The sequence below is a fragment of the Onychomys torridus genome, chromosome 20, assembly GCF_903995425.1.
Source record: "Onychomys torridus chromosome 20, mOncTor1.1, whole genome shotgun sequence".
Lineage (NCBI taxonomy): Eukaryota > Metazoa > Chordata > Mammalia > Rodentia > Cricetidae > Onychomys > Onychomys torridus.
This window is the reverse complement of record NC_050462.1, coordinates 35,214,187-35,227,402: the sequence shown is the minus strand read 5'-3', so window position 1 is coordinate 35,227,402 and position 13,216 is coordinate 35,214,187. Positions and strand designations below refer to the sequence as shown.

The 13,216-nt window shown below is 39.7% G+C and overlaps 1 protein-coding gene across 2 annotated transcripts in view; it reads right to left on the bottom strand.

Annotated features, from left to right (window-relative positions):
• Ptprr (protein tyrosine phosphatase receptor type R) overlaps positions 1-13,216 on the bottom strand; it is a 234,697-nt gene that overhangs the window by 98,877 nt on the left and 122,604 nt on the right. For both annotated transcript variants that reach the window (XM_036170115.1, XM_036170116.1), the window contains 2 exons: positions 8,367-8,480; positions 3,995-4,150 (listed from right to left, as the gene is read on the bottom strand). In XM_036170115.1, coding sequence (XP_036026008.1) covers positions 3,995-4,150; positions 8,367-8,480 — 270 coding nt within the window. The remainder of the gene's footprint in view (positions 1-3,994; positions 4,151-8,366; positions 8,481-13,216) is intronic.

Here is a 13,216-nt window from a genome sequence, read left to right as displayed (position 1 = left end):
AGCACGTGATCTGCATGATCTAGTATTTTAACACTGATGCTGCATGCCCTCAGCATTGTGTGCCAGGTCTAGAACTCTTTACACTTGCCCACTGGCTACTGTTCCAAGTTTGAAGGAACAATCACCCAACTTACAAATCATGGTTCATATTTTACGTGGTATGATGTTTCTCTTTGTAACTATTCCATCAAGTATCAATAATTCATCAGCCTGTTTTTTAAAGAAGGTAACTTCCTCCTTTGAAATAGAGCAGTTAGGAAACTGAAGTAATTTGCAAATGAATGAAAATAAAAACAGAAATAATTTGTTCAGTGTTAATGTGGAACTTAACATATCAATGATTAGCTAACAATTTTGAGAAAATTGTCAATAAAAACTAGAAGAGTGAATTTAATTTTATTTCTCTGGAACTTATGGGGCAAGAGGAAGGTTATTATTTTTTATCTTTACAGGCATCTTATAAAACAATATGTGCTTGCAATGTTCTAGGTACCACATACAATCTATATAAAAGAATGTGTTGGCTCACATCCACAGTCCCAGTACTGGGAAGCCCGAGGCAGGACGATTATCAAGAGCCCTAGGTGATGATAAATTCCAGGACAGTTAGCTACAGAGAGATACCCTGTCTTAAAGATCCTCTCTCCAGAAAAAAAAGGAAAAGAACTCTTTGCCTCAAGAAACTAAGATTGGAAACAGGTGATTAACAAAATTAATTCTCTATTTGGTATTTTCTTTTGTTTCTGAGTCATTTCCAATAAAAAAAATAAAGAAACCAGGAACATAAAGAAAGTGTAGCAAAAACACATTGTTCTTATGAAAATAACAAATTTAGGAATAGATGCTTTGAAACATCATTGTGAAATACTGCATATGGATGTATTACAGTATTCTTTTCCTCCCCATTAATGGCTATTCTGCCATAGGAAGAGATCTTTTGATGATTACAAGATAAGACACGTTGAGACATAAACTGTTGTAAAATCTTAACTGCAGGGAGAAGAATAAAGACATGGGGGAGCTTAGAGAAGAGCCTGGTAGCTTTAGAGAACTGTCCATCATTCCTGCAGCCCCTCTCCTGCCTGACAGGAAACAAACACCATGTAGGGGCATGCTGTGGACACTGTCTTCCTTGGCTTCCTCCTTGTGACATTAAGAGTTTCAGGACTGGGCCTCCTAGAGCTGCTGAACAGAAGGTTCAAACAGGCCATCACACCATGATGAAAGGCCCCTTCCAGCCAATTCAAGAACTTGATGAGCTCTTATACTGAGTAGTTCACAGGTTATACAGTTCTTAGCTGTTTTCCTTCTTCTTCTTCTTCTTCTTCTTCTTCTTCTTCTTCTTCTTCTTCTTCTTCTTCTTCTTCTTCTTCTTCTTCTTCTCTCCTCTTCCTCCTCCTCCATCTTCTTTAGATTTCAACATATTTATGAGAAAATATCATATTTTGGTCACTAAATACACTTGTTATTTAAGTTCAGGGTAGTCTTTGTCAACTACTGTGGCCCAATAGCTTTCTGATGGGTGGTCCATGGAGGCTACTCCTTCACTGTAGTTACATGTTGGGAGAGTGGCCTTCACATTCTTGCTGTGATCTTTACATTCTAAGCCATCAGCTTGTTTCTTTTTGTTATCTAGGAGCATAACTTTACTAATATAAGAATCACGCTCTGTATTTTTGGCTTTTGTTTTCCTAACTTTGGGTAGGACTTAGCATAGTGTTTGGCTACGCGATGACTCCGCTTCTCATATCTGTCCATCACACTGCTGAATGAAATAAAGACAGTGACAAAATGACATGGCATGTCCCATCAGGGAACCCACAGTGCAGAGAAAGCCTTGAAGACCCACAGAGCAGACGGGTTTTGCTCTAAGCTCCGTGGGGTCATGATGCACAGGCACCAGGGTTCTTGATGATGGAAGGCTGTGCCATTAATCAGGCTGGTGAAGCTGGAAGGTGTGTAGATAGCCTAGATTACAAGCATGGAGGGACTGGGGGTCATGATAGCTAAGAAATTTAGAATTGCTTTAACATAGTCTAAGGAGCCACTGAGCAGTTACACAGCTCTGTGTGTGGAGGACCATATACCATACTAATAAACCTGGACTTCATCCAATTGGGTTTTGAAACCAAAGGATCATGAAATTAGGAGAGTAACCAGGTTTACATGAAAGAAGATTACTCTGGTGGCAAAAAAGAAAAAAAAGAAGAAGCAAATTTTATGCAGGAGGGAGAAGGGCAGGGTAGGGAATAAAACCAAAAACAATGGGAAGAACTGAGTGAGTAGAAGGGTGAATGTCTTGGTTCAGTAGTGACATATGGTTTAGCCTCCTATCTATGGCTTCTGCAACTGAAAATTTAGCCAACTGTGAATAGAAAATATCAGCAAAGAAAATTCATCTTTAGTTCACCTGTACACTTTCTTGTCACTATTCCCCAATCAATCATTTAAGCAACCCTATAAATTTAAAATTACATTATGTTATGTATTATAAGTAATTTAGGGAAGATTTGATACATATGGGAGCATGTTCATAGGGTATATGCAGATACAACTTTACACAGGAAATTCGAGCATCCGAAGATTTTGGTACACATTGATGTCCTGGATCCAATCTATTGAGTATACCAAAAGACTGCATACTCCCAAATTTATGTCACCTTTATTCAAATCACATTTGTTTGGTACAAACTAAATCTGAGGAATTTCACACATATTTAAAAAATTCAGGGGGCTGGAGAGATGCTCTTCCAGAGGTCCTGAGTCCAATTCCCAGCAACCACATGGTGGCTCACAACCATCTGTAATGAGATCTGGTGCCCTCTTCTGTATAAATAAAACTTAAAAAAAATTCAATACACATGTCAAGTCCATTAGATAAGGACTGTATCCATTAGAATATGAAGAAACGGAGGCTCTGGGTGATTGATACTATGCAAAGGCAACTCCTCACAGAGCAAATTCTCTGACCAAGATTCAAATGGTTGAGTACTAAAGTTTTTAATATCATACCTATAGTATTAGCTGAAATGAAAAGCAATGGGGCTTACTGGAAAGAGGAATAAAATAAGCATAGAAGAAGGATTTATTTTGTTTTGTTTGGAAACAGTGTTTCACTCTGTAGCTCAGGCTGGTCAGGAACTCTCTGTGTAGGCCAATTTGACTTTGAACTCCGTATTCTCCTGCTTCTGCCTCCTCGAGTGCTGGTATCTGGCATCTCAGGGGTGTACTATTATGCCTTGTCTAGATATTTATTTCCCCTCTTTCTCTGTCTCCTTGTCTCTCCTCCCTGCCTGTCTCCCTCCCTCCCTGTCTCCATCTCTCCCTCTTCTTCTTTCCCTCTTCTTTCTCTTCCTGAACTAGGTTTTGAACCCAGGACCTAAAACATGCCAGTGCTGGCTTATACTTCACTCTTGAATCACTTTGAGGCAGTTGCTTAATTTCTATGTGTCCCACTTTCTGTATGTGTATGTTTTCGCTCAAAGCCAAATTCTATGGATTTGTGAACTGAATTTGCATCTATTTAGGATGCCGGTCTTTCTGATGAAATTGATTTTGATAGGAAAGATAGAGGGATGATTCACTCTGTAGGGAAAATGGAAGAAATAGTAGAGAAGGGGAAGAAGGAATGGAGCAGAGTTTTTGGTTTCTTTCTTTCTTTCTTTCTTTTTTTTTTTTTCTTTTGTGCAAATCAGTTTCATGTGAGCAACAGGCAAACCTACCTAACTGGTCTTTCTTGTAGACAGTTTACTGAAAACTAAAATAAATAATTACAAGGTCACAACGATTATCAGAATCAAGTGTCAAATAATGAAACTTTACCGTGAAAAGCGCATTTCCTTAAGGAAAACACCCAAACTGTGAAGCCCGCTGGATTCTGACCTTTAGCGAGACTGCTGTTTTACAATCCACACACAACGGGTTGGATTAGCAAATCATGCTAACTGCAGATTTTTTTTTTTTTTCTAATGAACTGCTCCACGCAACGCCATACCTCAGGGGAGACGTCTGTAATTCCAAACTGCGGTAAACTCTGATGCAAAACATCGACCTTAAGAGAACGCAGCACTTCCTCAGCCCGCAGGGCTTCCGGCTCTCCTGGTTTCCGGTTTACAGGAGACACGAACAACTCAACATGGCGCTTCTTTTCCTGGGGAAAGCACACAGTTCGGGTATGTGAAAGATAATGTTGGAAAACGCTGGGCAAAGTGTTCACCTGCTCTTTACAAACGTTAAAGTCAGGTTCCTAGACTCTTTGAAGTCATGCTAGGGAATGATGTGAATAGTTAGCACTCCAGGATGTGAAAATTTATATTTCACTAGATAATACTTTACTCTCAATTTCATATTTTAATCAATCCATCCATCAATCAATCAGTTAATTCATTTTTGCTGTTGTTAATTAGACTATCCAGATGTAACATAGGCTCGGGTTTAATTTCTGCATCCACCTGCCTCAGCCTTCTAAATGCTAAAATTATAGGTGTGTACTAACTTAACATATAGTTCTCAGATGCCTTCTGAGTCCTTATGCTTAAAGACATATCTTAAAGTCAAATGAGTCAGACAAAGGCCAGTGTAAGTGTCAACCGTCAGGCACCACCAGGCTTCATCTTTTCTCATTAAATGCATGAATATGAAGGCTGGACTGGCCAAGGAAGAGGTGCCAGATGAGCTTTGAAGGTCCTTTCCTCATTCTTTTGGCCTTAACATTGACAGACTTTTAAACTCTACCCTTGCCTGGGAGTAATGCATTTAATAAATCTAGATCCAGAGCCAAGACATCTATAATACCTATTCACCTGAGCTAGATGCCCTGGACATAATAACTGACTTCATTTTTTTAAAATTGTTTTATTGAGATGAGGTCTCTCTAGGTATCTAAGGCTAGCTTGGAACTCCTTTATGTATCCCAGTCTGTTATCAAACTCAAAATCCTCCTGCCTCTACCTTGCAACTACCAGAATTATAGGTATATTTTTTATTGATTGTTTGGGAATTTCATGCAATGCACTCCAATCACACCTTCCTGCTCTTGTGCTCTCCTCTCAAAAAGAGAAAAAGAAAAAAAGAAACCAAGTTCAATTTGTGTGGTCCATATACTCATTGGAACATGGTCAAACTCCCAGGGGCCAGCCTCTTAAAGATAACTGAGTTACCCCCCTCCCCCACTTCAGAATTCATCAACAGTGAAGAGCTACACTTCAGCATCCTAATTTTTTTTTTTTTTTTTTTTTTTTTCCGAGACAGGGTTTCTCTGTGTAGCTTTGCACCTTTCCTGGAACTCACTTGGTAGCCCAGGCTGACCTAGAACTCACAAAGATCCGCCTGGCTCTGCCTCCTGAGTGCTGGGATTAAAGGCGTGCACCACCACCGCCCGGCCAGCATCCTAATTTTTAAGGATTCTCTTCAATGGCTTCCTGTTTAGACTACTCCTTATTTGGGGGCGGGAGTTGTCACAGAGGCCTTCAACGTCTCTCATTCTCTTTCAATTGGCAACATTTACTCTTTTTGAGACAAGGTTTCTCTGTGTAGCTTTGGAGGCTGTCCCGGACCTTGCTCTGTAGACCAGGCTGACCTCAAACTCACAGAGATCCACCTGCCTCTGCCTCCCAAGTACTGGGATTAAAGGTGAGTACCACCACAACCCAGCCTGGCAACATTAACTCTTAAAGGATATTTAAAAATGTTGTATTTTTCTCTTCTGCATAAAACTTTTTTTTTCCAACCAAGACTGACAACTTTTATTTTATTTTATTTTTTAACCAAGCTAAGGGTATTAAGGACAAGGTCAAGCATACAATTTGAAAGAAGATCTTTTGTTAAGAAAAAGAATTTAAAATTTTTTGAGTCATCAATGAAGATAGGGACCCTTTCCATGCATTTCAAATTCATGCAAGCTGACCCTGATTGAGGCCTCAGTCTGCTGAGGGAAGTTATCATTCAAAGAAATTGTCTTGACTTGTTTGAAATCATGCTCAAGAGCTTTTGTTACTTTATCCAACCAGTCTAGTGGTTATTATATACAAAGAATTCCTTGTTACTTGCTTGCTATACCAGAGATCTTAAGCTGAGATTATCATTACCAATGATTATCATTGCAATGTATCCAAATAATTGCCTCAATTATAGCTTGAAAATAATAATGGCAGCAAACTTAAAAAGTAAGGAACACTGGTTTCTAAAAAGGGGAAATTGAAAATGCTAATGTGATTGAATTGGATCTTAAATGGTCAACCCATAAAAGGCACGCCAAGAGCCATGTTTACTAGTGTCCAGTAACTAATAAGGATATAAAAATATCACAGAATCATGATATGCCATGTATTCAAAAAGTTCACGAGAAGCTTATTACCAAAAGTGCCTATATTATGACCTCAGGGTATGTGTGTCATCTTAAGACACAAAGGGGAATTATGTCTGTGAAAGGAAATTGGAAAGAATCTAGGGAAGGTTGGGAAGCCACTGAAAGCAAATGTGAATCTGACATCAGATGAAGGCAATAAAAGATTGTGTGGAAATATGCCATTGTTGAAAAGCTGTTTCAGAGTCCTTCAGCTACAGTTCAGTGTTTCCCAAGCAAAGTTCTTCCTGTGCTCACCACATTAAGACATCAGTGAAGAACACTCTGCTGGAAGCCTGTTTTTGCTGTAATACAATGATGGGTTTCAATACACGGCAGCAAAGGTCCTCAGTCCCTTCCCAGAAGTAAAAGGCCCATGCATTTTCATGGTCATCTCAGTAGCAGTTAGTAACATCAACCAAATCATTTTGTGTAATTCAGGTAGAGTAATAGGTAAGTGTCACTGAAGCTGAGCTCCTTACAAGCACCCCTTGGTCCATAAAGTTGCTTGGATATCTTTGCCATTGAACTAAAACTTTTTGTTTGTTTGTTTGTTTTTGAGCTGAGGATCGAACCCAGGGCCCTGCGCTTGCTTGGCAAGTGCTCTACCACTGAGCTAAATCCCCAACCCAAACTAAAACTTTTAAAACACTTATTCAGACTCAGAAAATCGCCCACTCAGAATAAATGTTTTCTTTCTTTCTTCCTCCCTTTCTTTCTTTCTTTCTTTTTGTGGGAACTGAAAAAACATTTTTATCTACAGAAAAATGAAAAGAAATATAAATCTACCCTTAAAGCAAATACTGTCTGTATCTGAGAATATGGATGTTGATACTCAGAGTAGAAAGCTGAATTTGAATTTGCTTGGGTTACCAATACAATAGGAATGAAGAAAGATTTTTTTAAAGCAATATGAAAAATATGAACCTTAGACAGCTAGCTTTTTGCAAAGAAAAACAGAAATTGTCTGATTTAAAATTGCCTGTTTTATCCACATGACTGAAACCAGTCTTCGAATGCAAAGGAGAACTTGCAGCTCATGATATCCAGGTTTCCAGACTCAGAGATGCTGTGGGATGTTTTGTATGCTGTGAATGTGTTGCTCTGATTGGTTGATAAATAAAATGCTAATTGGCCAGTAGCCAGGCAGGAAGTATAGGTGGGACAAGCAGAAAAGAGAACTATGGGAAGTGGAAGGCTGAGTCAGTAGCCGCCATCCCGCCATCCAGGGAGCAGCATGTAACAGCACACAGGTAAAGCCACAGAACATGTGTCAACATATAGATTAATAGAAATGGGCTGAGTTTAAATGTAAGAACTAGTCAGTGGTAGGCCTGAGCTAATGGCTGAACAGTTTTAATTAATATAAGCTTCTGAGTGATTATTTTATAAGTAGCTGTGGACTGTAGGGCTAGGTGGGACCTGAGGAGAACTTTTAGCTACACAGAGAAAATGGGGTATAGAATGAATGTGGGTGACTGACAGGTCTAGTCATCCCTACACAGTGGATCTCTTGCTCCCTTAGGTTTTCTTCACCCCTACCTTGGATGCCAATATAAGTTTTTTTCTTGGCATTCCATGTGAGCTACAGAGGTTAAGGATCAGCTCTGTTTTATTCATAATTCTTTGCTTTGTGCATTCAGCATCCACTCAATTGGCATGCTTGAAGGGGCTTTAGTAAACAGCATCTGGAATCCTGATACAGAAGGTTCCACTCTCCTAGACAATATTTGGGGAGTTGTGTTGGGTTGCTGGGCCTATCAAGGTAGATAGACTATTTTCTGTAAAGGACCAGTCAATTGTTTAGGCTTTATGGGTCAATCTGTTTGCTCTAACAATTTAGCTCTGCTACTATGAGCATGAAAACAGCCACACACAGCATGTGAGCCAGTGGATGTGGCAGGCTTCAATACAACCTTATCTCCAAAAATAGATAGTATAGCAGATTTGGCTCCCCAATCATGGAGCCTTTAACAATGAAAAATCAGTTTGAATTCTCAGACTGTGAAAGATAGCTTCTTACAATGAGACGGTTGATGTGCACTTGCTGGGGCAAGAGTCCCAAGGCTGCAGCTACTCCTTGGCGGAAGATCCGAAGCAAGGTTATGTTCAACTTGTTTATATCCATTTGCAGTGTCTGGAAAATAAAGACAGAAAAAAAAAACTCAAGTGAATATTGCATTTTGGACAGCCAATTTGTCCCTGACAACTGGCTACAACAGTTTGGGGGCTCTTGTAAGTTCACATTCTGGGGGTTAATTTTGATACAAATAAAATCATAGACATACTTTATGTGATTTTTAAATGGTATTAGTTACAAGGTGGTATATTATGTAATAAAGCAATTTGTCTAGTTATCTTAAAACACAAGTAAAATGGTCATTTTTTAAAAGAAGTATTCCATTGCAATATGGCTTAATCTACATCGCTCTCCTTTTTGATGACAGAATGATGTCTGTGGTCAAGCCTATTTCAGTTGTCTAAGCGGAAGGACGTATTTAATTCACGTTCACACGCAGTCGCAGAGAAGGATGCTGTGTAAATTCCATAAGGCTTGAGCAGGCAGTTTCTCTCTAGAGTGCTCTGCTACCAGTGCCAGTATTTACTCTGGTGGAGAAGCCAGTGGTACTCATGATTGGATCTAAGGTAGAACATGCTCATTCATCATTTAGGAAAACACTCCTAACAAATCTGAACAGTAAAATGTTCCAGAATTACAAATCACACCGTGAGAGTATTACAACCTAAACCAGCAGAGCTATTACTACACTTAAACCAGGGGGGATTTACTGCGTGTTCCAAACTGGATCTTGAGGCTGGAGAGTTGGCTCATCAGATAAACACACTTTGGGTTTTTCCAGAGGACCTGACTTCAGTTCCCAGCATCCGTATCAGCAGCTCACAACAATCTGTAACTCCAGCTCCAGGGGATCCCACACCCCTTTCTGGCCTTTCTAGGCACCTACACCAAAGTGGCATGCACATATAGAGGGAGAGAGAGAGAGAGAGAGAGAGAGAGAGAGAGAGAGAGAGAGAGAGAGAGATTAAAAACCTGCCTCATAGTGATTTAAGATAGATACTTCTAAGAAAGGGAAACTGAGTCCTACGAATTCCATGTGTTCTATTATTGCTGAGTTTACTGCTTTAGTCATAGAAGATTATGTATAACTGTTGGATGGTTTTTCTCATTTGTCTGTTGAAGAGACTGGTTTGCATCTCGAATGTACTCTAGTTTAAGGACTCTTAAAGCTGGGACTCTCTTAGCTTACTTTAAAAAGAGAAGGATGGAATGATATTGCTTTGGGAATTTGCAGACCTGCTAGGAAATAATATAGTACCTATATACAAACTTTGTGGAAGGTAAGTGATTGGAAACGGCCAAATGCTCAATGCGACAGGAATGGGGCATTAATAGTTTGGGAATATAAAACAGGTGTAATCGTTCCCAGTCAAAGTGGTAGGCTCACCTACTTTTTAGACTGCATTTCTACCTCAGGGTATTTCTATGCCTGCACTGGGGTGGGGGCCTTCTGTCTTGTTATGGAGGCGAGCTAACTGAGGCTCAAAGCAGGGCAGAGACATCGCAAGATCCTGCCTGTCAACAGGCATCCACTTGTTATTGGGAAGGCCAAAGGAGAATTTCATCAGAAATGGGTTGAAAAGCTGTGTTGACACCATCAGCAACACTTTCAAAGTATTCATTCTTTGACATTCATGTTACCTATTGTAAAACAACAGAAATAGGGTATAGAGATAAAAGTTTAGATCAAGGTATCAGTAGGGCCATGTTCCCTCAATTATCTCCAGGGGAGAATCTTCCCTATGTCTTCTGGTTTCCATGGTTTGGGGTAATGTCTGATATTGCGTACCCTGCAGCTCTAGTCTTTGCCTGTAGCATCCCGTGTTTGTCTTCTCTGTCTCTCTCCCCTAAGAATAGTAGTGTCACAATTTTCCTCTTTTATAAGGGCTGGTCATATTGAATCAGGAACCTTCCCTACTCTAGGATGCCATTATTGACTTATACTTACCATGACCCTACTTCTCAATAAACTCATATTCTTGGTATCGGGGAGTTAGAACTCTAACGTAAGAATCTCAAGGGGACAAAAATTAGACTACAAATAGGAGAAAGTCGGAATTCTTAGAAAAGAAATTGCTAGGTTTTACCCAGGGAATTAACGAAGAACCTCAACATTTCTGCATGTGTCTCTTGCTTTAAGTCAATACAAACTGTAGGTGCAGCCAAGTCCAATCATGGAGCCTTTAACAACGAAAAATCAGTTTGAATTCTCAGACTGTGAAAGGTATCTTCTTACAATGAGATGGTTGGTGTGCACTTGCTGGGACAAGAGTCCCTGAGAAGAGCTGTTCTTGGAGAGCTCTTTGGGTGGTCAGGCATGGCAGTTAGTAGAATACTTTTATTTAAAGGTGGTGTGCAATCTTGAGCTCATTCTAGGTAAAGGTAATGTCAATGCCTGGGTAAGCTGAAAGAAGACATTGAAGACTACAGAACAGTTGAAAAGGATTTTTCCCTCGGGGATTCACTCCTTGACTTGTCACAATAGTTTCTGCTGGACTTGGGTTTCTGTTTTCTGTCTTAATAAGATGTGACCCTCTCCTTTCAGAAAGTAATTCTTTATGGCATAAAAATCATCTAATGGCAGCTGGCTCAACAGTTAAAGGCATGTACTGCTTTTGCAAAGGAACCCAGTTCCCAGCATTCAAATCAGGCACTTTAGAATCACCTGTGACTCTAGCTTCAGAGAATTGGATGCCCTCTTCTGGCCTTGGTGTGCATGTCACTCATGTTCAGATACTCTGACACAGATAAACACATATGCACATAAAGAATAAAATATTAAAAACTCATCTAATGATGTGTGTATCTGTCTATCATTTGCTGTGTTTTTAATAGCTTATTTCTCATATGCCAAAAACAATTTAATATAGAAAATAAAACTTCAGCTAAGCCTTCAAGGACCAGTGGATTTAGATATTAGTGATGGTTTTCCAGTTTATAGTTAGTCTATAGTTTTAAGCATAATTCCTGTATCTACCTACTAGAACTCAGTCTACATGATAGCTCTCTACAACAGAGACTTCCTTTGCTCCCAAACCCTGACATCTACACTACCAGCATATGGAAGCTGTTGCTAAATCTCATAGACTATATCATAGCTGTCTACTTCTTTCCTCTGCACGACTAAAGGTAGAAACCTCAGCTAGTGTTCCTGAAACGCTGGTGAGGAGCCATTGAGTTCTGGCTTGCCCAAAGTGTTTGTCAGGCAGACTGAGTAGGCAGGCAATGTCTCTGGTCCCCAAGGGAAGGATTTGGAGCTGCAATCAACCCTGGGAACTGAGAGACAAGGGGGTTGTGTAAACCCGTGAGAGCTCAATTCCCAGGGCCATGATTAACAGAGGCTTGTAACTGTGGAAACAGTATTAAGGTCTCAAAAGGGAAGTGAAATAGGAACTCAAGATTAAAATCACTCAACAAAACAACTTTGTAAGATGGTAAAAGCTGTGCTTTTGAACCAGAAATGTGAATGACCCAACTAAATGCCCAGAGGTAATCAGCTGAAATTGGAATCCTCTGGCTCATTGCAGCAAACATTTGAATAATTTGCCTCTGATTTCTGCTTGTCTGGAAGACTTGGATTGATTCCACAGAGCATGCACACATAGACTTCTGACTATTACTCCATAAAATGTGATGCTAAAATATAGATTAAATAAATAGATGTATATTTGGGGTTCTAATACATGCCAGACAGAATGTGAGTGCAAATCTGGAGAAAAGGAGGGATTCCTAGCCAAATGACAGTTTTATTTCAAACAGATCAGGAGTGGGACTTCCTGGAGTTAGTGGATATATGCCACTTATGTCTTTGTGAATAGGTGCTGGAAACATATAGTTCCTTCCATACTGTTGCAAGCAGGCTCAATTGAGATAAAACAGAAAATTTCAAGGCAATAATAAGTTTACAGCTTAGTTTTAAAGTTACCATAAAGGAGCTTAAGGTATATTTTAGCAAGAATTCTGAGCCCTCTTGATCATTTCTGTGATTAAAGTTTTCCATCTCAAGGAGTAATGGAAATTCTCAATGAGTGTTAAGACATTCTATAGCAGCCAGTCATTCAAACAGTTACTATGTGCATGAGTTTGGATCTGAAATGTCCCCCAAAGGCCACCTGCTAATGACTTGATGACTCGGTCCTGAGCCTTAAGAAGTGGAACCTAGTGGGAGGAAGTTAGATCAAGCTGGGGTGCCCTTGGCGGAAGTACCCAAGCTCTAGCCCCTTGTCTTTCTTTGCTTACTGTTTCCATGTTTTAAGTAAATCAATCTGTTACATGCCTCTTCTATATTATACCACCTTTCCAAAGACCCCAAAGCAACAGGCCAACTGACTGTGGAGCAAAACTTGCAAAAGTTGTTTATCTTGCAGAAGTTGATTATCTTTAGTATGTGTTATAGTAACACAAAGTAACACTACAGAGGGAAAAAATTGGGTACCAAATCTCTAAAATCCCTGAGAGAAAGGCTGTCTTCCAATAGCCATAAAGAAGTCTATGATAAGCACCCACTTCTTAGACTTAATGTGTCTCTATTCCTGACTCCATTCTCAGGCACTGGACTTCTGTATTTAGTTAGGTTTTGCATTGGCAAGTGATTTCCAAAACAGTTTTCCTGTTGTGTCTGTTGTTGAACTGAGCAGAAAACATCCATTCATTTGAAGCATCTTAGAGTTGACACTCAGTCCTATGTCCTCACTCTGTTTGTCATTTGCTACTGCTTACACACATATGCTATTTTCACAGAAGAGGGCTATAGTTGACCAGTGCTGCTTGTGACTGGTGAGTGCATCTTTCTA